This window comes from Oryzias latipes (assembly GCF_053564925.1).
Source record: "Oryzias latipes strain Hd-rR chromosome 1 unlocalized genomic scaffold, Olatipes_Hd-rR_3.1 chr1_Y".
Classification (NCBI taxonomy): Eukaryota; Metazoa; Chordata; class Actinopteri; order Beloniformes; family Adrianichthyidae; genus Oryzias; species Oryzias latipes.
The window spans coordinates 10,671,021-10,694,139 of NW_027616335.1; the positions used below are offsets into that span (position 1 = coordinate 10,671,021).

The 23,119-nt window shown below is 39.1% G+C and overlaps 1 protein-coding gene and 1 long non-coding RNA gene across 16 annotated transcripts in view; one reads left to right on the forward strand and one right to left on the reverse strand.

Annotated features, from left to right (window-relative positions):
- Positions 1–185: 185 nt before the first annotated feature.
- LOC144990244 (uncharacterized) lies at positions 186–2,377 on the reverse strand. The gene is made up of 2 exons (XR_013654250.1): positions 459–2,377; positions 186–375 (listed from the first exon to the last, which is right to left on the reverse strand). It is a non-coding gene; the product is annotated as an uncharacterized LOC144990244 (long non-coding RNA).
- Positions 2,378–5,437: 3,060 nt separating this feature from the next.
- Positions 5,438–23,119, forward strand: part of camk2d2 (calcium/calmodulin-dependent protein kinase (CaM kinase) II delta 2) — a 42,850-nt gene continuing 25,168 nt past the window's right edge. For all 15 annotated transcript variants that reach the window (XM_023956345.2, XM_078943806.1, XM_023956355.2 and 12 more), the window contains exons 1-2: positions 5,438–5,925; positions 9,857–9,951. In XM_023956345.2, the coding sequence (XP_023812113.1) occupies positions 5,864–5,925; positions 9,857–9,951 (157 nt within the window). In that variant the 5' untranslated portion in view covers positions 5,438–5,863. The remainder of the gene's footprint in view (positions 5,926–9,856; positions 9,952–23,119) is intronic.

Here is a 23,119-nt window from a genome sequence, read left to right on the forward strand (position 1 = left end):
GTACTTATTTTCTTCCTTTTTCATTGACTTCATTGTTTCATTCAGCAAAACCAGGTGGTGTTGGTGAAAGTAAAGGCTCGTTTGTACCTTCTAAAGCATAATTGTCCATGAAAATGAAAAGAAAATGTCATGACTTGAAGGATTGACAGACCCAGACGCTGAAACCCAGAATGAGGACAAGGAGGTGAACGGTAAGTAAAGAGTTTTATTTTTCCTTCCAGGAAAGTTGGTGTGGCTTGGAGGGCAGCGGCTTATGGCAGGCCATAGTGGCGTGGCTGGGGGTAAGAGCGCAGCTTGGCAGAGCTTGAGGTTTCCACCGGACTGTAGGAGGACTCGGACTGACATCCACACAGGGGACACTTGGAGGCTGGAATCCTGAGACAGGGAGAGGCAAGTTAAACACAAGGCCAGACTTAAACATGGAAACATGAGCTAGACTTGAGACCAGGTTTAGTCACCATAAAGGGCAACGAACTGGCGTAGGCTAATGGGACTGGAACTCCTTAAGAGCAGAGCAGGTGATGAGGTGAATTGGTCCCAGCTGGTGGAGTCAGGAGCAGAGCAGGAGGGGGAGGGGGAGGAGACTGACAGGCACCATAACAGAAAAAGGATTTTTGCGATCATAATCTTTGTTGATTTCAATGATCTGGTGATGCAAAAAGCTAAAGTCTGGCAGTTGAAAAGACTGCTCTCTGGACATTATGCCAGTTAGATTTTTTAAAGAAATATATGTCTCACATACTGTTCCTAATTAACACATCTATTTTAACTGGCACAGTCCCAGATGACTTTAAGGCTGCTATGATTCAGTCACTACTGAAAAAGCCCTCTTTGGACCCAAGTTGCTTGGAGCATTGCGGACCAATTTTAAAATTGCCTTTTTTGGCCAAGATCCTGGAAGAGCTAGTGGCTAAGCAGGTAATTTCCTTTTTGAATAACAATGGGCTGTTTGAGACCTTTCAATGTAGTTTTAAGGCCAACCACAGCACCTAAACAGCCTTGCTGAGAGTAATGAATGACCTTTTAAATGTTGTGGACTGTGGAAAATCATCTATTTTAGTTCTTTTAGATCTCAGTGCAGCATTTGATACAGGTGACCACTCAATTTTATTACAACATCTGAAATCTTGGATAGGTTTTCTGGCACAGTCCTCAACTGGTTTTATCCGTACTTATCTGACAGGTTTTTTAATGTTTTTAATCAGGCAATTCTTGCTCATCTAAGGTGAAAATGACATGCAGTGTTCCCCAGGGTTCAGTATTGTGACCTCTGTTATTTTCAATTTACATGCTACCACTGGAGGAGACAATATGCTGAAATAGTCTCAATTTTTATTTTTATGCCGTTGACACTCAACTATACTTATCCTTTAAACCTATTGCCGAAATTAAAACCTGGATGGCTCCAAATGTTTTGCAGTTGAATATGGACAAAACTCCCCAAAACAGTGTTGCTCAGAAATTGGAGTCTCTGTCTATTAATGTTTCTAAAAACTGCAGAAATTTGGGGATGATCTTTGAATTTGGAGACACATGTCAAATCTTGTTTCTGGCACATACACAGATTATCCTATATAATCTGTCTCCTAAACCTGTCCCCTCTCCTATCTAAAAAATGTCTTGAGATGGTGATTCACGCTTTTTTTTCCCGTTTGGACTATTGTAACGCAATCTACACATACCTTTCACAGCAGAGTGTGCATAAACTCCAGTTTGTCCAAAATGCTGCCGCCACACTCCTAACCAAAACCAGAATGAGAGATCATATTACTCCGTTTTTTTTTTTCCGGCTGAGCAAACAGATTAGAGCTGAAGGCTTTTTGTGTTGGACAGGTTTTACTATAACAAAAAGAGGTTATATAGCTTCGAGAAACCAGGGTGTAGACTTGTATTAACCCCTTTTTGTTGTATTATTTTTTATTTATTTGTTACATTTAGTGTGTATGGGGAGGGAGAGGGGAAGAATGTGAGGGGGGGGGGGGTGGAAGAGAGTAAAAGGAAAAGAGGTGAGAAAGTGGGGGATACAAGTACTGATTTGAATAAGTTATTATTTTAAGCTGTAACAATTATGCCAGATCTGCTGGAAAGACAAATATTACATCAAAGGTGAAAATCTGACACTAAGATGAGCGAAAAATATCTGTCCATCAATACACTGTGGGTTAGGAGGATGGATGAAGCATACAGGGAGCAGTGTGCACGTGCACGTGGGGGTGGAGATACATGCATGTTGCCGAAGTGAACCGTGTGTTCATAAGGGGAACCAGATCCTACCCAGCCAGACCAGCCAGACCAGGAAAGGGGAGGACAGACCCCCAGGCCAGGAACCCCCACGGCACCGGACCCAGGCAGCCCGGGAGGGGGGGAGGAAGGGATCGCCCACCCACCCAGCCAGGCGCAGAGAATGCCTCCCTACAGGGGCCCCCCCGACGCCCAAAGGCATAACCGAACCCGGCGTCCGGCCCCCAGGCCACAGGACAGGAGCATTTGGCCGTACCAGGCGGCAGCCATGGGGGCCACCGGGCGCCGGACACCGAGACAAGGGCCAGGGACGACGCCAGGGCCCCGAGAACCCATGGGCCGCCGACCACCCCCGTCTCCGCGAGCCAGCCCCGACACCCGACCCGAGCATCCCAGAAATCATCGCGCACCCACAGTCACCCCCCATAACACTACCCACTACAACCCTCCTCCCCCGCCATATTATCTGAGCCCCCCTCCCCAACCCTGTTAATGCCCTCCCCCCTCTGTGATGGGAAGGGAGAGCCCCAGAGGATCCCAGCTCCGGTTTTAGCGTCTCTGCGCTGGCTCCCTGTCCGTTTTAGAATCGATTTTAAGATTTTAATGGTTGCTTTTGAAGCATGCTGTGGTCTGGCCCCTAAATATATAGCTGATCTCCTCGTCCCTTATGTACCTGGTCGCAATCTTAGATCTTCGGCGAAAAGCTTTTTAAAAATCCCACAATCAGAAGAACAAGGGAGACAAGGCATTTGCTATAAGAACCCCAACACACTGGAAAAGTCTCCCCGAAGAGATCAGGCTGTGTCCCGACCAGTATTTAAATCTCTTTTAAAAACCTACCTTTATAGGCTATGGTGCATTTGATGATTTTAATAGTTCTTAAATTTAAACTTATATTACGTATTTTAGTGATTTGATTGATTTTAATTGCAATCACTGTTTTGTGTGTGTGCTGTTTTATTTTGTTGTACTGTCAAACACCTCAATACTGTTTTTAATCCTGGTCTTTTTGTTAACTGTACAGCACTTTGGAAAAGTAAAAACAGCTATATAAATACATTTTTTATTATTATTTACAGTGCAAAGACAAAACCTAACGAGGTATAATAAAAATATATATATATATATATATATATATATATCAATATGTACAATAGGTACAAAGTGTACTACAGAAGTGTTACGCCCCCTTTTGTGTCTAGGGGCCCTAGAGGAGCATGACATAAAAAGTAAAGTTTTGGCTACCAAAGTGACCGTAACACAAACACCAAACGAATTATCTCCATACAAATACAACATTTATTTATAATAACTAAAAGTGAAGCAAAAAGGCTTCAGGGTGAACCAAGGCCAAAATAACAAACAAAAACCCCACCTAACTAAAACATGTCATCTGACCTGTAAATGAAAGAAAAGGGAAATCAATGACAAAACACTAACCTCCCTAGACTAATAAAACAGGAGAAAACATGTACTAAAGAAAATGGCAGTTCACCCCTACAGCTTCACAGAACCTAATTAAAAAACAGAAGTCTAAACAGAGTGGGCACAAAACCACAAAACTACAAAATACTAGAAAACACAAAGTGCAACACACAACAAAACAGGTGGAAAAGAGTACCAAACTGCAATGGAGACATGTTGCTGCAATGGAGACATGTTGCTGCAATGGAGACATGTTGCTGCAATGGAGACATGTTGCTGCAATGGAGACATGTTGCTGCAATGGAGACATGTTGCTGCAATGGAGACATGTTGCTGCAAGACTCCCTTCTCACAGGCTGGAGGTCCACATGGCTTTTTTGAAGGCTGCTCCATCAGTTTGGGTCCAATGGGAGCCACGCCTTCATGCACCACACCTGGAAATCATCAGACATCGACACACACACACAAAGATCCACAAAAACAACATAGTCCCACTCTGGTATAAAAGAAAATACACAAAACACAGAACAAACAAAATCAAACACGGCCATAGCCGTAACAGCAAATATGCAAAATATGAAATGTGCAAATATAAAAATGTGCGTAATTGTGTACAGAGTGATCTGTACATATATAAACACGTCAGATGTGGAAAAACCGCATGGAGATAGGGAAGTGTTGACAATTTTTATACTAGATAAATCCCTGAATTGGCCGGTATTTAGATAAGTGTCATGGTTTGCGTTTCTTTGGCTTCGTTTTTGCTTCATTTTTGTTTCTGTCATGTTTGAGTTCTGTTTCCTGTTTTATTTTGAAATGTTTTCTGTTATGTCATGGTTTTGAGTTTTACTTCCCCAATCTCTCATGATCATGTTCACCTGTGTCTTGTCAGTCCTGTCTGTATTTAAGTCCTGTCTCTGCCTTCCTCTTGTGCTGGATCATATCGTCATTTCCCTGACCGTCTTCTTCCCTGTTTGCCTTCTGCCCCATTTACCAGTTTACCAGAGTTTTTGTTTTGGGTTCCCTGCTCTGCAGCACTTTATTTGATATTAAACCCCTTGCTTTGGAATTGTGTGCCTCCTGTCTCTGCATTTTGGGTCCTTCATGCTCATCAGGCTTGAACCTGACAATATGCATATATACGTATACACATATATAAAAAAAATATGCGTTGGCATGTGCTGTAGCTTTGATTCGATTCACTGATCTAATATAGGTCCAGGACATTTTTAGCCAAAACCTCAACCAGTGTGACTCACAGAAATATCTGGGTTTCTGAACAGTGCAGGTGAAGTTTTCCACATTCCTTGGAGTTTTTGCAAGATAATAAAGTGTAAATCAAAACGTGTACAAAAAAACAAGAATTAATGTCAAATCCATTCACATTTTGGTTTCATGAAGTTCATCCCACAGTTTTTCTACATCAAAATACCACACTGCATGATCAAAGTGTTTCCACACATTGAACTGTAATGATGGCTTGATCATTTTTTGCTCACAGAATAAAAAAAGTTGAATGCAGTTTTTAAAAACTTTTTTTTTAAAAGCCTAGAGATGAGGGAGAAAAAAGACTTTTTTGAAGTATATTTTTCAACCTGTCATTTATCCCTTGATCAATATTTAAGCATAGGAACAATGCGTTTTAATTTTCGTGTAGATATTTTTTGTTTGGCTTAATTTTTTATTATTTTTACTGTTTATAAATAGAATCAAAAATGGGTCCTTCTATTTTTGAGGGCATTTCTGGTTATTGGCCTGTGAGGAGATGCAGGAAAAGGGGCGGGTCTGGAAGCTCAGTCAGGGGTAGGTGCAATAGTGCGGCGGCTGATGCGTACAGACAGAGAGATAACACAACAACGCTGGAAATGTACACAAAATGCTTCGTCCTCCAACTGTGACTAGCCGCTGGATGTGAACGAACGAACTATTCTTTTTTTATTTTAAAGAAATATAGATTCAAAAGCACGAGAAGCTTTCGCTTTTAGACTGAAGCCCCCGAGCAGCAGGCAGAGAGCTTTTGGCGCAGGAATCGTTCCAGCAGAGCCCTGGCTGATGCGCTTTAGCGGTGCATGAATTGTGCCGTCTGGTTTGCAGGTTTAGGACAAATCCGGGTAGTGTTACCGACTGAGCGAGGGGGATACAGCCCGTGAGTGCACCTTATCCACTTCTACCTACACCTCTTGGCTCCTGACCCAGGATGGCGTTAACCATCTGCACGCGATTCACCGACGAATATCAGCTATTCGAGGAGCTGGGGAAGTAAGGACGCCTGTTTTTAATCATCCCTCTGTGAAATGTCAGATGCCTGGTTATGTAATGGGCAGCTTTGGTTTTAGGAAGCTGATCTCCACTGTCTGTCGTTTTCGTGAGCGCGCACGCGCGCGCGCGCAGAAATCTATGATGCGGGGGTGAGAAAAAAACCCATCCATCCTTGTTAATCTGTGCAATGGCATTCTGTTTGCTTTAATCCCACATCTGAAGCCCTGCTTTGTGTTCATGAACGAACGCTGTCATTTTCTTCCATCGTGCACAGCTGCTGATGCTGCATTTTGGCATTTGAAGTGCCACAGTAGGGCAAGAAGAAGCCTCAGCGTTACGACGCTTTACCAGCATCGGTTTTTGTGCGCAACGGTGAGATTTGGCAACCCATCCCTCCTTGTGTTGCCCCTGTTCCTAAACCCTGTTCCAGCGTGACAGAAATGCACTATAATGCGACAGCACACCATGTAATTGAAGATGACACACTCCCAAGCCAAGCGCCGAGCTGCGGTCAATTATCAGGGCCCCGGCAGGGAATTCCTCACCCCTCTGAGACTAGTGCGCGCGCCCATGCATGCGCCATACCTGCCTCCTTTATGGGCAGTCTTTATGGTCCGTCTAGGCTTCCAAGAAAAAAAAATCCCATTTAAGTTGGTTCTTTTTAGAAAACCAACCATACAGTCCACCTAAAGCCTAAAGTGTTAAAGGAAACATCCATTGGAACTACTTCCTCCATCAGTACTACCCCCCCCCCCATGCTCCTGCGGTGTTCATCTCTCACCACCTATCATTAATAATACATTCATGTTGCTTTAATAGACCCCTTTAGCTCTCTTTAGCCTTTAGCACTGCAGTACAATTTTTCTGACACTAAGTTAGTGCACAGCAAGGTTAATCCTGGCTAATTATGCAAATATGTGACATATTGCCAAAGTATAGACTTACTGGTGCAGTTGAGTTGTAAAATGTCTATTATTTCTCTTTATAGCTACATTGACATTTTCAAAAATTATATCTATATAGTCATTTGTATTCTTAAATCATTTTTTACCAGTTCAGAAAATGCTTAGAAATGAACGGCAAGCAGACGTTTAAAATTTAATTTGCACCCAAATAAGAGTCATGGACATAATTTATATTAGAGGTTTTTTGAAACATGGTTTAAGCCCCTTTTCCTACTCTTTTAACTACATTACCCAGCACAGCACAGCACCCTTTTTGAGCCGTTTCCTGGAGTCTCTCCTTAGCAAATCAAGTGTTTTTATCTGACTCTGTAAATCCATCATGACAGCCATATTTGCAAATTATGTTTAATTTGATTTTGTGTTCATTTAGGCTTTAAATGTTCTTCCTGATGCAATATTTTGTTATTTTTTACATGCTTAATAGTTACCCTAAACACTCAGGCTTGCAGTCCCAGATGAGTTAGTGCCAACAATTCTTAAAGACCCACTCCATTGAAAATTGTGTTTTTGTTGTTTTTAACATGTTGTTGTGGCATTTTTCTCATTATGGAGGACATATTTAGAGAAAATTAAGATTAAAACTGCATTTTTGACTATTTCTTTATTCAAATTGTTGTGAATCAGGAGCAAAAGGGGGAAAAAATACAATCAGCAGGCCACAAGAACCCCGTCCACTCTATTCTGATGCACCCACTTGTAGATGACTAGATCCATTAACATCTTCGTTTTTCTCGTCCCAGTTGGTATCTGGATCAAAACTGTATGGCTTGATATTGGTCGCCTTTTTTGTTGCACTGGTAATGTTAGGGTGGGTATGTAAGAGGCTGTAAGCTCTAGTGGGAGGCAGTGTAAACATATGGATGACTGGAAGTAGTGGCAGGCTTACTGTGCGCCAACAGTCCTGCTCACAACTGAGGTGAATTTCAAATGAACTAATGCCGTTCTTCAGAAATCATTATACTTGGCATCAATAGCAAAAACTGTTTGGTTAAGTATTCCCACATTTTCTTTTATTCTGTCCGAGTCTTCTGAAGTTTAATATCAAGTTTGGAACCTTTCAATCATTCAGTCATTCATCCTCTTCCTTTTTGTCCCTTACGGGGTCACGGGGCTGCCGGAGCCTATCCCGGCCGAAGGCAGTGGACACATTGGACATGTCCCCAGTCTGTCGCACTTTTGGAACCTTTTGGTTTTTTAATTTGAGCTACAAGAATTGTCGTAAACACACCATTCAAACATGGGAAGATAATCTGCAGTCTGTATGAAGTCATAAACTAAACTAACTAAAATAATGTAGAAAATAAGTCTCAATAGAGTTATTTGTCCAATATATTTTTTACAGACGATAAAATAAAGTGCTAGTTAATTTAAATGTTGCACCTCTTTGCAAATAATTATTATATATTTAACCCTTGTGCTATCTTAGATGACCCCACCCTTACATTGACGTGTTCTCCCTACCATGACAAAGGTGGATAAAGGTGGAAAGATTTCATGTAATCCATGGACACCAGTGAAGATCACAAATCGTTGAAGAAAAAAGGTTCAGCGCACTGTCTAGTGGGTCTAGATGACCCAACTCCCAATGTCAAAGTGCCTAGGATAGAACAAGGGTTACACAAACATCCTGTCCATGCTGCTTTTGCTTGGCTCACTTTGGAACATATCCCCATTGCCCTTTCATTAACATCAGTTCAAGAGCAGCTACTGTAAATTATATCCTGAAGGACTCAAACATATGTGCTCTACAGTGGCGTGCTACCCAGCTAGACTGAATTGTCAACTAACATCCTTATGTAATATGTTATGCTATGATTTTTTTTTTCTTCCTTTTTAACAAATCCTCCATAAATCGGAGGTAAGCTTTCCGTGGCAAGCTGCTCACTCCACAGGATGTTAGATAACATGCTCATGGTACACATCCCAGTGTAAATAGCAACTAGTCAGTAAGTAGAAAACATTTTTGTTTCTCATAATGCCACATTGCTATAATTAGAAGCACCCACAGCTACCTCGGCAATACATGTGGTTTCCTATCATGGGATAAAGGTATTGACGACAAATTCTGGAGCTGTGGGAGGTGAAACCTAAACCTGCTCCTGCGTGGTTACAGAGCTTAGGCAGGTGGACCACTCCGTGGCATCATTTAAAGATGAAAGATGTAGTACTCTTTTTCTCTCCTCTTCAAATATAGCTGACCTAGTTCCTTGATCTTCACTCGTGTCCCTGACACACCAGAACAGCACACGCTAAAACAACAGTAGCTGTCAGGTCTGTCAGTGTTCATGTCAGAAGGTTTGGATGCTCTCGAGGTGTGGAGAAGGAGTTTGCATGATTTTTTCCATTAATGCTTGATGCAATATTTTTTGTTTTATGGACAAATGAAGGTTATGTACCTTTGGTATCCTAGCTGTTAAGTGGCACTCGAAGTTTTATGCCAAATTTTCTGTGCACTTCATATAGTGATTAGGCCCAATTTAAAAAGATGGTTGAAATTAAGAAGTCAGTTAGACAACTTACAATTGCTACGTACACACCATGGCGAGTTCAAGAATGCGCCTAATGACGCGACTTTTCAAACGCTCTTTTAGCATGTGGTGTTCACACAGGTCTGTCGCCATTCGATACTAGCGCATTTACTGCGAAATGTCTAAGTGGTGCAAATTTCGCAAATCTTGCTCCACACTTTTTCTTTCACAGCTCTATACCGATATATGAAAGAACTTGGTGTAATTTCTTTTACGGCCAGGCGCAAATTGCAAATATTAATATCTCCTTCATGATCAACTTTTAACTGGTTTGCTTTTGTGTTTTGAAAAGGAGGCCACTCCTATATAAGTACCATATCCAAGTCCCTGATTAGTCAACTGGTATAACTTTTGATGGGTTTATTTTGTCACCATTTTGCTCTTTTTTTTTTTTTTTGTACCATTAAGTAAGTTTGTTGTGTTTGTGTTCCATTCCAGGGGTGCATTCTCCGTGGTAAGGAGATGTGTGAAGATCTCGTCTGGACAAGAATATGCCGCCAAAATTATCAACACCAAGAAGCTTTCTGCTAGAGGTAAGAGCATGTGTCAATATTTAGTGGCATGCAGCAACAGGAGTGGTACATTACCCATGTGTGGCTTTCACAGCCCTGCACAAATATCAGCTTGTACTGTTTCTGACCCTGGATTAAAGCTCTGAGAGATATGCTGTGTGCGTGTCTGCGAACATGCATGGGCCTCTTAATGTCACTGAGTAAGAAGCAGACAGAGTGAATCATCTGAATTTTGGATGACGCTGATTTCTGCACGTTCATAAGAGACAAGTAAATGCGTCAAATTTGTCATGTAGTATTTGCTCACTTTCATTTCTTGCGGTTTAAAGCACATTTTTTTTTCTTGTTTTTTTGTTTGCTGTCTGGTTTGTAAATGTTTTCATGCGAACCTTGCATATGCGTGCGTTCCCGTGCATGTGTCTTGGTATTGATTCAGGGCTCTGGCGGGTCTTCTCATCCCAGGGGTAGATCTCTTGCGAAGCCGACCCAGTTCTTTCACATCCGTCATTGTAATTGTAGCCGCTGGCCTCGTTGCCTCAGGCTAGAGACACACACACATACGAACTTATACAAACACACACACACACACACAAACATGTGCATGCAGGAACACAGAAGTGACCCAACCTATTTATTAATATTAACCAATGATGTGTTGCACCTCTAAGGTTTTTCCTTTTCCTAAGACACCGTCAAGTCTTGACAATATTTTGTGATAATCAGGGGTCAGTATTAGACTACACAAACACCAAAAACGCATTTGGTAGAATAATGCAAGTAAAGATTAACTTTAACTAAGTAATTTGGGTAAAATGGCAACTCAAAAAAAATTCACAGGAGTAAGTTATAAACCAAAGTAGAGACAAGTATGAAAATACTCAACAGTGTTGCCAAAAAGCTTTTTTTCATTAAGTTAAAATAAAAGTCGATAGAAAAAAAAAAAACGGATTTATTGATCATGTTTCTTAATTTTTTCTTAATCTGTACCAAGTAAAAGCCACAGCTATAGAGACAAATGAAAAGTTTATAACCTAAGGTTGAAGAGAAGCACTTTATAACTTTTGATTTAGAACAAGTTAGTAATAATTAATGGTTTTAAATGAAAAGGTAAGTTTTTCTTTGTATTCTACATAGAGACCAGATAAACAAAACCTTTGCAGTAGACCATTATTAAAGTGGTAAATGCATAGACCAGTTTTTAACCATCTTCTTGAGGAAAAATAATGATTGTAAAGATGGAAGAAGCCACCTTTTAAAAAATTACATATTATTTTGCTAAAACATCAAAAACATCACATTTTTCTAACAGACAGCTAAGGTCATACTGGGTACAGTAGTCCTGAGGTTGTTTGCAGATCTTTTGTGTTTTGTGGAGTAAAGATTATCCAAATTTATGGCTCAGAGGCATCATTGTCTTATGCTATTTTCATAGTTTGTTCAGATTTTCTCTTCCTTTAGTGTTATCAACATACCAAAGCAAATGCCAGTAGAGCAAATTAGGCTCCAGTCAAGATCCCAGATGAACATAATAATTTAGACATTTTTGCTTTTTACTTCTGAAAATCTCAAAACAAAGTAAAATTTGCTCCAATTTTAGATAAAAAAATTTCTTTGATAAAAACCTAAAACTGTGAATAAACTATTACTTATTTTACAGATAGATATATTGATAATTGACCTTGCAATTGATTTCAGTCTCTTTCTTCTTACGCTGCTATTTGCTGATTGCAGGGCTGGAAATAGACATCTCGACAGGCAGATATTGCCTGAATCCATGTGCAAACATTCAACAAATGCAGCAGAGAAAAGCGCACCCTTTTGAATTGTGCACATCTAGGTTTACATACAGTGCATGCTAGCGTGTCAGATATGGTCTTAGCTTCTTTGGCGATAAGCTCTAGAATTGCAAGTCTGATTCCCTTCTCTCTGGCAGGATCATGAGCTTTCCCCCAACCCCTCTCAACAGCCATGTGTTTGCTTATGCATGTGCATGTGCGTGTGTGAGAATATATCACTGAAAAGGGTTTTGGACAGGATTGGTGGCTGGAATGTTGGCAGATGAAAGAACTGTGTGTGGGTTGGATGTTTCTGCCTATGCAGCCATGTTTGTTTGTGCTGCTGGCCTAATAGGACCAGTTAGATTTTTAAAAATCTACTGTCCTGATTATGCAGCATTTTTATGAAGCACAGCGGATGAGTCAGTGAATAAGCGGCAGCGAAGATAGAAGGGATGAACAGGATGGGAAGGGGACAAAAGGAGCGATTGAAAAAGATGTTGGCAAGTCAGTACCAGAGAGGTTTTGCGTGACATATTCCTCTCGGCAGTTGAATATTTTCCCTCTCCCTTTATGCATGTGTCAGTGTCCTGTCACTTCTACTAGCTCTTGTCACTTTATCTTTGCCTGCAGTGTGGGCACGGCTCTGCATGGGTTTTTTCATGTCTCTAATCCCTCATTTGTTTGAGTGTTTTTGCAAGTGTCTTTTATAAATAAAAAGTAAAAAAATATTTATGTGAGAATGATGCATTGATTACCAGTAGAACAAGGCACAACAATTATATCAGTTTTTATTTAATAATGTTTTAATTTCTTCAAAAGTGAGATCATGTAATAGTTCTTTTTTTTTAGCGAAATATACCTCTGTCAACTTCAAAACATCATTAACAAGGCATTGAAACTAAAAGCGATGGGGATTATTTCTTTGACCTGTCTGCAACTGCATTTGGCAGTATATTATCAGTTCAGCTGTGCCCCACCGGAACTTTAACCAAGCCTAATTATTTTAAAGCCGTTCCTAAATAAGTATCCCACACTTTCACCTGAAGGAGAATTTTTTTTGAAGGCCTGGTAATTCAGAGGTCACAAGATGTAAATTCAGTTATACTGAAGGATTCACATGCTGCTGTAGATTATGTGGGAAATGGGTTTTGTGAGATTATCTGTAGACTCAGTTATTTATTGTCTCGCCATGGTCAGACACATGTTCGTGTGAGCTTCTGCTCTGTTTGCAGTGATACCTTTGGCGGTTTTCCCTCATTAGCAGTGATAAAAACGAGTCGTCTGCTCTGCTTTTGTTTAACACTCTCTCCTGACTGTTTCATTTTGGTCTCTAGTCCACATTTTCGCCTTAATTTAAAGGGGAGTGCAATAAAATGTGTATTTTAAAAAATGGCAACGCAGCTCTAGCAGAAGAGAACGATTTTGAGATGGAGAAACAGGAGGTAAGGAGAAAGGGATCAGTGACAGGAAGGGGATCACGTGACTCACTGGGTACTTTAAGGCTAAAAATAAATGCTGGTCGTGCTTTCCCGCTGGCTGCCTCCTTCTCACACACACTTGTACTCTCACAATTTTCAAAATATTCCATCTTTTAATAGGAAGCAGGCTTGTGGTTTTGCTAGATGTTTTCAAATTTACAAAGCAGACTGAATCTGACAACATTTATGTAGAACGGGGAAATGTAAAAAAAGAAACGGTGGCCTTTTTTTTTCATGGTTTAATAAATCTGAATTTTTAACAAGGGTTGCTTTTATAATTTACAAATTTTGTTTGAGATGTAAAATGTAATATGTGCAAAGTTAGAAATTTAGGTTCAGATTCCAATTTGTAATTTAAAACCTTAGATTTATTTGATTTTAGTTCCACATATCAAGTATCTATAACTCATATGCTATAGAAATAATAAAATATGCATTTTTTACTTAAAAATTTAAGTTTCATGAACATTTGTATTAGCTTTTAAAAACAAGTTTGTGAATATTGGGCTGCTTTATTTAGTTTGGCTGCCTTTCTTGATATCTTGCATGTGGCTGAGCTGCTGCTGTGAAGGCACAGCGTGTCGGGGGGATTCACGTGAATTCAGCTTCATATCAAGTTAAATAAGGGATAAGTTGAAGTGGCAAACACTCTGGAAGGCTTGATTCATCCGGACGCTGTAGTTGGAGATGCTCTTCTATGGGTGGATGGCTAATATGTAAGTCTTAGGGGAAAAAAACACAAGCAACAATAACCATTATAGATCAAGTCTGGACATGAAAAACATGTTAAAATAAAACAATTTTTCCTTTACAAGTTTGTAGACCTATTTTTGGATTGTTTGTTAAGACAAGACAACATGTTTGAACTTTGCTTTTTTTTTAAATCTAGTTTTTCCTCCTATCTTGAATGCTGGATGGGTTTTTTTTTAGGTTGATGGCATTAAATCTTGTCTTTCACTTGTCTTTTTAATGCTCATGTGCTGTACTGCAGTGCTTTAACACACTGACATCACACCCAAGACTCCATGGAGATGTTCTCGTCTGCACCTACACACTCAGGTTTTCAGCTCCTGTTTCAAACAACCATGGGCTTTTCGTTCAGTGAGAGGCCACCCGCTTGCAGTATCTTCAAAAAGCGTATTCAATTTTACAACATTAAAATTGTAAAGACAAGCATTTTTCTGCTCATATCCGTAGTTGATGTTTATTGACCCTGCCATCTCCGTCTCTCAGTTTTTGTTTCACTTTTGCATTTTATAACAACTACTTGGTGCCAAACCAACAGGACTAACATTTTAATAGAAAAAAATATGGATTTTTAAAATGTTTGTACTTTCACCATCAATTCAGTTGTTATTCTAACTTTGGAATATAATATAAGCAGCATATTGTCCCTGATCTGTGTCTGCTGTTTCTCCTTAGATAAAGGAAAGCAGAAGAGTGGTCAGTTAACAGTAGTTACAACTTTTTTCATGGTAACTAAAAATATGATAATCATTATAGCTATTGCTAGGTTTAACAGGTCTGTGCATTTTGGAAGTACCAAGCAAATCAAAACTTCACCTCTACATGGTTTTATATTCTTCCCACAATATTTTCCCTGCTTCTAAGAAGTCTTAATTAAATCTGATTGTTGTTGCCCACGGTCAGTGTGGCTTTCATTGGAGTAAGAACGGGTTAATTCTGTCAGATTGATTGGATTATTGATTGTTTATGACCAAGGATGCTCTCAGACGGCTCATGTTGTCCAACCAAGAAAACCAATAGAACCTCCTAGAGAGCCAGAAATGTAGAATGGAGAGTCGGAGCTTTTATTTTTATGCACATAAAGTTAACTTCTGATTCAGTTTGATGAAAATGATTCTTTTTATTGACATAGTACTTTGGAATATATACAAAGAATTCTTAGACCTCTAATTCTGTTTATAGTAATTGGCAGGTTATCGTGCTACAGTAATTCTGTTTCTTTTGTGATAGCTTTTCTGTTTTGATCTCAGTGAAATTCAGTGAAAGTACTCTGTTTTGTCCACTTACTGTAATTTCCAAGGACCTGATCCATCATCATTCAAGCTGAAGATCAGCAGATTTGCACTCAGCAACTGAGTGATCACTGTATCTCTAAAATAAATGGAGTGAAACTGACTTGTCCTTCCCTGATTTCATCATTGTTGCTGGATTTCATGGCCAGGAATTTCTTATAAAGTGCTTTCATCAAACAATGGTCCAAAATTAATGCTAAGTGGCATTGATTTTTTTTTTTTGTTTGTTTTTTTGTTCTGGCCAACTTTTCCCAATCTTTTGTTTCTGCCATATCTGAATTTAAGGAGAGCTGAATAATCTTGATTGTAAGCATGTATTTCTAATATTCATCACATCCAATTTCCATTTTGAAACAAAAATTTAAAACTGCAGTTATGTCGGAGTATACATCAGATTACAGTGCTAACTACGGTAGCTAAAGTCCTACTCCGATCATCTTTTCATCTATTTTAAAAGCGTTCCCAGTGGTCTTTTAATTACGATTGTTTTTTTTTAGGCAAAATCAAATAACCTGGTTTTCTACGACATAGTTTCTGAAGAGCGGCAGCAATTTATTAGTAATTAGCCTCAGAGTTTTGTAAGAACGAAGTAGTTTGGTCTGTTGCCGCTTAGTAAGCCTGCCTCCACTTACCATCATCCATTTGTTTCCACTTTCTCCAGCTAGCTTACAGCCCTCACAACCCCAACTTGACATTACCGGTTCAACAAATATGGTGATCAATATTGTAAATATCCAGCTGTCCAGTTGTGAACCAGATGCCAGCTCACACGAGGAAAACAAAGACGTACATGGATCTAATTGTGTACAAGTGGATGTACCACCACGGAGCTGAGCAGGGAGCTTGTGCCTTGCAGATTGTAGCTTCTACATCCCAACTACAAGCTTTTTCCAATACCATTTTTTAAAATCTCATTGTGGTTCACAACAATTTGAATAGAGAAACACTCCAAAGTGTAGTTTCAAGCTTAATTTTCTTCAAATATGTCCTTCATGCTACAAGAGGATGTTAAAACTCCAAAAACACAATTTTCATTGGAGTGGGTTTTTTCTTACTTTTTTTTAGTTGAACACATACAAGATTTTAAAATTTGCACAATGAATCTTTAATACAAACCAAAAAGGCTTAGATATTTTATTTAGATCAGATTACACTAATTTCATTTGGCATTTTTGGCCTTTTTGACTGCTGCTGCCACCAATAAGACCTGTTATGTGTGTCTTACAATTCAGTTTCTTAATTTTCCTAATATTGTTATTTGCAGCAAAAACAAAACAACTTCATTCTGCATTTAGATTGCAAAAAGTATTCAGTAAAACTCCATTGTTTTCCATTTACCTTCCTAGTCTAACTTTATTTTTCTCTGCCCAGAAAAATCATAATAACAAAGGTTGATAAACCCAAAGTAAACTCATAGATGCCACATTGCTGCAGTGCGGGTGAAGACGTGACACACCAGAAAATAAAGGAGATGGAGGCATCGGTTGGGGAAAAAAGGGTCGTGTTTGTGTTTCTAAAGGTCTGTGGAGACTAGAAAGCTTGTCCTTTCAGATTGAAAATAAGCGTCAATCTTCAAAAGCCATGAAAGACCATTTTAAAAAAGGTTTGAAAGAAAGCAAATAGATGTATTTTCAATGAAGGAATAGAAATATGCACTAATAATAACTTAATAGGACACTTTTACATTCAGTACATGGTCTAATCCATTTTGATCAAGGTGTGTCTTGGGTGTGAGTGGAGGGATTAAAATGAGAGAATAATAATGCTTTAAAATTTACTTGGCGGCATGCTGACACACCTACAACATATTATTTGCATGTACAAATAAGCTTTGTTTGAGATGTGGCTCTCACAGCTGTGTGTTGACAATTGTGGGATACTCAAACTTAATGATATAAGAGACATGGATGGTAGTTCATTTATAAAACTGTTCATCTTTTTTTAAATTGTTGCAGAATTCACAATTAGATTTATTACCAGCAACTGAGGATATTTCTTTGTGTAGTTCTGTAATATACCCCTACAGACTTGAAGATACGTCACACTGTGCATGTGACACGTGTTCAAGAATGCGTTAAAAAGGGTATTCTGTACAAATAGGGAAGGGATTCTTCTTCTTGTTCTTATGCTACTGTTTATAAGGGCATGTCTGCCACCTATATTTGAAAGAGGCTAAGTTCGAAATGTTGAAGTGGTGCTAAATTTGCTCCTGGCTTTTTCTGTCAAAGCTCTATTCCGATAAATGAAAAAAATTGGTGTTATATAATAATGATATTGGCTGGCCATAAACCTCAATTATTCATTTCTCCTTCGTGATCAATTTTCAAACATTTGGCACTTCTGTGAATTAAAGGGGATGCTGTCCAAATGTCAGTTCAACCTGGTTTAACTTTCAACGCATGTTCAATGGAAAAGCGTTTTGTACTTAGACCCCGAAAACGGATTTCAAAACTTGAGTACCTGTAGCTACGCATGTACGCGAGACTTTTTAACATAGACTTTTTATCGGAAGAGGCCTCTTGAACGCGCTTTGCAGAGGGAGGTGGGATCGCAGCTTAAGTTCTAAGTTGCACTGCAGCAACACATTGGTTTAGAAGGCAAAGCAAAAATGCATTTATTACTTTGCACACAAATTCAACAGATTTTAAGGAGTAAAATATTTTTTCACTAATATATATATACACACACACACACACACACACACTATGTATCCTATATATCCATCTATATTATAAGCACTGTGGATAAGTTTCATGCTTCCATAGGAAAACATGCAAGAGTGAAAAGGTCATCATTTTGATTGATGTAATCTGCACACATCTGCAGCTACAAAGCAGATGAACTGCTGCATGATTAAAAAAGTGCAAAAGGATGTGCATGATGCAAAAATGATCATCATGTTGGTACCAGACATTGTTGGTACCAGACGTGCTGCATGGCTGAGCATAGCTGCAGGAAAGTGAAGTGCTTCTTCGATTAAATCATTGAGTTTTTAAAGTCTTGTTTTTTTCTGTTGGCAAACATATTTACTTAGATGAGACGAAGCAAGCTAAAGCCTCTGTTGAGTGAACACACCTGACTGCAGACACTCTGCATTTGTCTGCACAGTAATGTTGGGTACAGATCTTCTCGACATGCTTTCGTCAGTTTGATCTACGTAAGTACAAGTGTCTGAGGCAGCAGTGCTTAAGCTTGCATAAGCACATTTTGAGAACTATGAAGGGTTTTTGTCAGCCAGTTACAAGTTACTGTTGTCAGTGCAAGAACTACTTGTTGTCAGCAGAATTATAAGTGAAAGCAACAAAGTGAAAGCAACATTTGACTATTTGGAAAGTAATGATGATTAGGTTTTCAAACTTGTGGAGCAGTCTGATTTACATATAGGTTTTCAGTAATAAAATATATTAAAATCATTTAATAAAAAAGTAGATGATTAGCAAAGAAATGAACTTTTTTCTTGAAATTTGAAACATTTCTGGACATCTCTTTTTAAGTGATGAATGGTTTCTTAGTACTGGAAATTCAATGCCTGCATATTTCTGCATCGTTTTATCTTAAGAGTTCAGTTTCTTCCCATCCTACATTTTAGATTACTGATATAATATTACTACAGGCTGTAACTGATCCTTTGTAGCAGAAAGCGATGTTTCATTGAATTTAGTTGAAGCTTAAACTCACTGTGCCACAATTCCAAGTTAATATTTTGTTTTAGAGCTGATTTTTGTTGCATTTGTCATTTCTCTGAAACCTAGATTGCTATGTCAGATCTGGCAGTTTGTGCTTTTCTGTCTGTTCTTCAGTGGAGTTTGATACTTATGTCTGAACTCTTGAAAATCTGCCATTTGCATGCAAGCCTAGTTCCACTGCAGAGGAGAGGGGAGGTCTGACGCTCTGATTGGTGCAGGAGTTGCTAGACAACAGATGTCCAGCCAGCTAAGAGGTGTGCTACCTGTGGAGGAAGGAGTGAGAAAAAGGAAAGGCATGGTGAAAGAAAAGAAGAACCGGAAGAGACTGGAATGAGTGAGCGAGGGCGTTGTATGCAGCAAATGCACAGAAGCAACTTTACATAACTTTATTTTGCTTAATTGCAAAAATAAAAATCAATTAATATTAGAAACATTTTTTGTTAGAAATTCCTTGTTTCTCCATGATGACATACAAGTTCAAATGGATTAATCCTCAGTCTGGTAATAAATAAAATGAGTGTATTTCTAGGAGCTAGGAACATCAATGTTTAAGTTTGAACATTTTTTAGTGAGTATATTGGTATTTTAAGGCATTTTCTGCAAATATCTGTGAACATTGGTATGAGCTATTGAAAATCCAGCCTCAAGTGGTCATTGGAGGAACTGCATTATGCTATACGTATGGGTTTGGTTTCAAAATTGGAAAAAAAAAAATCAGGGGGCTTGGTTTCCTCCTGAGTCACATCTCACCAGATGTTAGTTTTCAAAAATCCTGGTGCTTATTCTTAGTCAGTTCACCTCCTTGTATATTTTAAAGTCTTGTTTTCCCTTATTCTTGGTCAAATCTTCTGATTCTTTTGGCCTTTTTCTTCCCCTATGTTAAGTTTGTCACAGTTTAGTTTTGTCATCCTTTATGCCTAATTATTTGTTATATTAGCCTTACATTGATTAAATTAAGTTTCTATTTGTGAGCCATTTTTTTGTACATGGATCCTTCATCCACCACAAAAAAAAAACATAATTTATATTACATACGCAAATTGACATTTGTGTCACATTTATATTATTTAGCTCCTGTTTTCCAAATATGGTGCAGCTAGACTTTCCACCTATACTTTTCAAGAATAGGTTTAAAAACATGTGTTTACTAGATAAATCACCATCTGCCATTCTCTAAATATCCATTTTTGTCTTTTCGACAATTCTCTTCAGAGGTCGCCACAGCGAATTACCTTGCAATAAGCACGTGTGTTTGGCTTCAATTTCAAGGTAGATGTCCTTCTTGATCCAGCCCCCCTGCATTTACTGCTCTTGTGACAGGCACATGGAAATGCTGGAGTGTGCCCCCATGTGGTTGCAACACCTGTTGGTTCCAGTTTGTCTTTTAGGGTGTATTCAGACTGGACACATTTGGTCTGCTTTAACCCTTGTGCTATCCTAGGCACTTTAACATTGTGAGTTGGGTCATCTAGACCCCACTAAACAGTGCGCTAAACCTTTTTTCTTCAATGATATGTGATCTTCACTTGTGTCCATGGATTACATGAAATCTTTCCACCTTTATCCACCCTTTGTCTTGGTAGGGATAACACGCCAATGTTATGATCGGGTCATCTGGACCCCATCGGATAGCGCAAGGGTCAAGTGAACCAGAGTTCGTTTCCCCCGATGATCAGGAACAAATCTTCAGTCTGAATACACTAAAGCGCTCTCAGATTCCTCAGTCTGAATACAATATATTCCCGAACCAAAACGGCCACCGTAGCCAACGTAAACAGAGTAGGAATGTAGGAACAGATGAGCCGTGGACAAATATAAAGTAGCGATTGTCGTGTAATTAAACAAAAAAAAGAGGGTCCAACTGTTTAATTTTAGAATGTTATTGGGCACATGCTCGTGACATCATCCTAAATACTACCTTGTAGTTTCCTTAACAGAACTCTCTTTAAAACAAAATTGCTACTCACTGTTTACCCCACAATCTATATGTCATAAACACTTATCACCGTACCTTATACCCAATGGCTCCTCATCACTGCAGTTGCTAGCATCCTCTGAGTTAAAGCACACATGGCACGTCTCCTTGCCACTAACCGCCTTGCAGCATGCCTCCGCCGTACCAAAGTAACAAGCAAAAGGTGTTCCCAACGTTCAAATCTAGTAATCAAAATATAAAGTTTTAATAAGTTAACTGTCCCGTCAAGAAGTGTAAAGCGCACCACGTCCATCTTTCTCTTGTTGTTTGGTCCCGCCCTCATGGTTATTGGCCAATGACTGATGAGATCTTTGGTCACGTGGTTTTGTTTACAAGCTTTGGGCTGTAACAGAATGGGCCACTGTTGCCAGACTAAATACAGACCAAACGCAAGGTTCGGGACTCGATCTAGAACAAATTCAGAGGACTCGATCTAGAAGAAAAGATTTTCCTAATCTGAATACCCCCTTGCTTGAGGACTAACCAGTCCTGACTTGATTAGCTTTTGAGATCTGATGAGTGGCATTCAGTTCCCTTCATTCTTTATATGATTTTTTTTCCCCAATAGATTTTGAACTTCCTAACCTTACTGCTTATTAAACCCAGGAAGCATATATACGTTTAAGCAAAACTAAACAAATGAGATGAGCGTGTAGAGCAGCACACCTCCAAGTACGTTCATAACATCGGCCCATTCTTTTAGATTTTGACATGTTAAGTAGTCTTTCAAGTTAAAGGTGCAAGAAAAGATAAAAAATAAAACTGCAAACCAACCAGTAAAGCACGGTGTGGTAGTATCATTATGTACACGGTGTGCTGCATTGGAGGCCTGTGCTGCTGTAAAGCAGACAGCTGTTACAGAATGGACTGTATCTAAGAATAACAAGAATATGCTGATGTGTGAACTTAACACTTAGATGAGTCAATAAATGGTCAGAAAAAAATTTCAAGAAGCATTTAGCTGGTATTTTAAAATTTGAAAAATCCCTTCACAAATCGAAATGTTTTGTATTGTTATTACATTAAAAATGTCCAAATATGGTGCACAAAAGCACAAAATAGGAATTGCTCTGACACATTCTTTTTATTTTAGAAATGGTAATTTCCAGAGAAATCCACATCCTCCTTATTTAGGAAGAAGTGGTGACTGTGGTGTCTGTGAAGACTTAGGAAATTGATCTGAATCCAAATTATACATTTATTGTAAAACAGTTATTTAAAACAACAATGCAGAATGCATTTTGTACTGTAGTTGTCTTACTTTTGTGAAAATTTGTTGACCTATTTCATAAGAAAACATAAGCTACATTCCAACACAGCCACTTAAATACAGCTCAAACAAATTAACCCAAAATGCGGGCAGCTGTGTGCCAATCCATGGAGAGCCACCAGAGAGAGGCCGAAGCCATAGCCAACCTGCACAGAAAAAAGCAACACAAGAATGAAGAAAAAAAGAAAAACAGAACTGACTGACTGTGTCACACACAGACGCCACCATGTTGGAGATAGATGTCATCAGTAAGTAGTGATTGCTCCGAGTCGGTTTGAGTCAACGTTTCTATGGCAACAACTCTCACCAGTCAGGAGTGAGCTTGTTAGAAGGCCTCAGCTACCACTTGAAAGCAGGCTACGTGACATCTGTCAATCAAATGTAACAAATGTTCGACTTGAGCCCACCTACTTTTTTTCAGGCATTTATTTGGCCAGTTTATTACTTGAATAACTTGCACTAAAGAAAGTAATATGGCAAAAACATTAGGATTAGCAAGAATATGTTAAGAAATAGATATCAGAGCAAGACTGGTTATTCTGACAAATAAAATGACTGAGTAGTCACTGTTTATTTCTCCATTATAGTCTATGGGATTTTGGCCTCTAGGGACTAGCAGGTACTTCCTGTTTGGAACGTAAAGGGGGAGGGATCACTCAGTCCAGTTCTCTTATACGGTCAAAGCATAAAAGGAAAGCTTTATAAGGAAATGAAGTGAAGAGGTAGCATCTATAAGTGCAGATATGAATCATTTTCAACAGACATTAAATGCAGAAGTAAGTGACGACATGAGTGTCACAAAACTAAAATGTCAAATTACTGATAAGATGTGCGGGAGAGACAAGAATAATACAATACTGCCAAATGAACATGAGTGAGTCAGACTGGCAGAGACACAAAAAGGATTACAGGGCATTGGGCAGCCTGGTAAAAACTCCGTCAGAGAAAGGGAGATTAGTGACC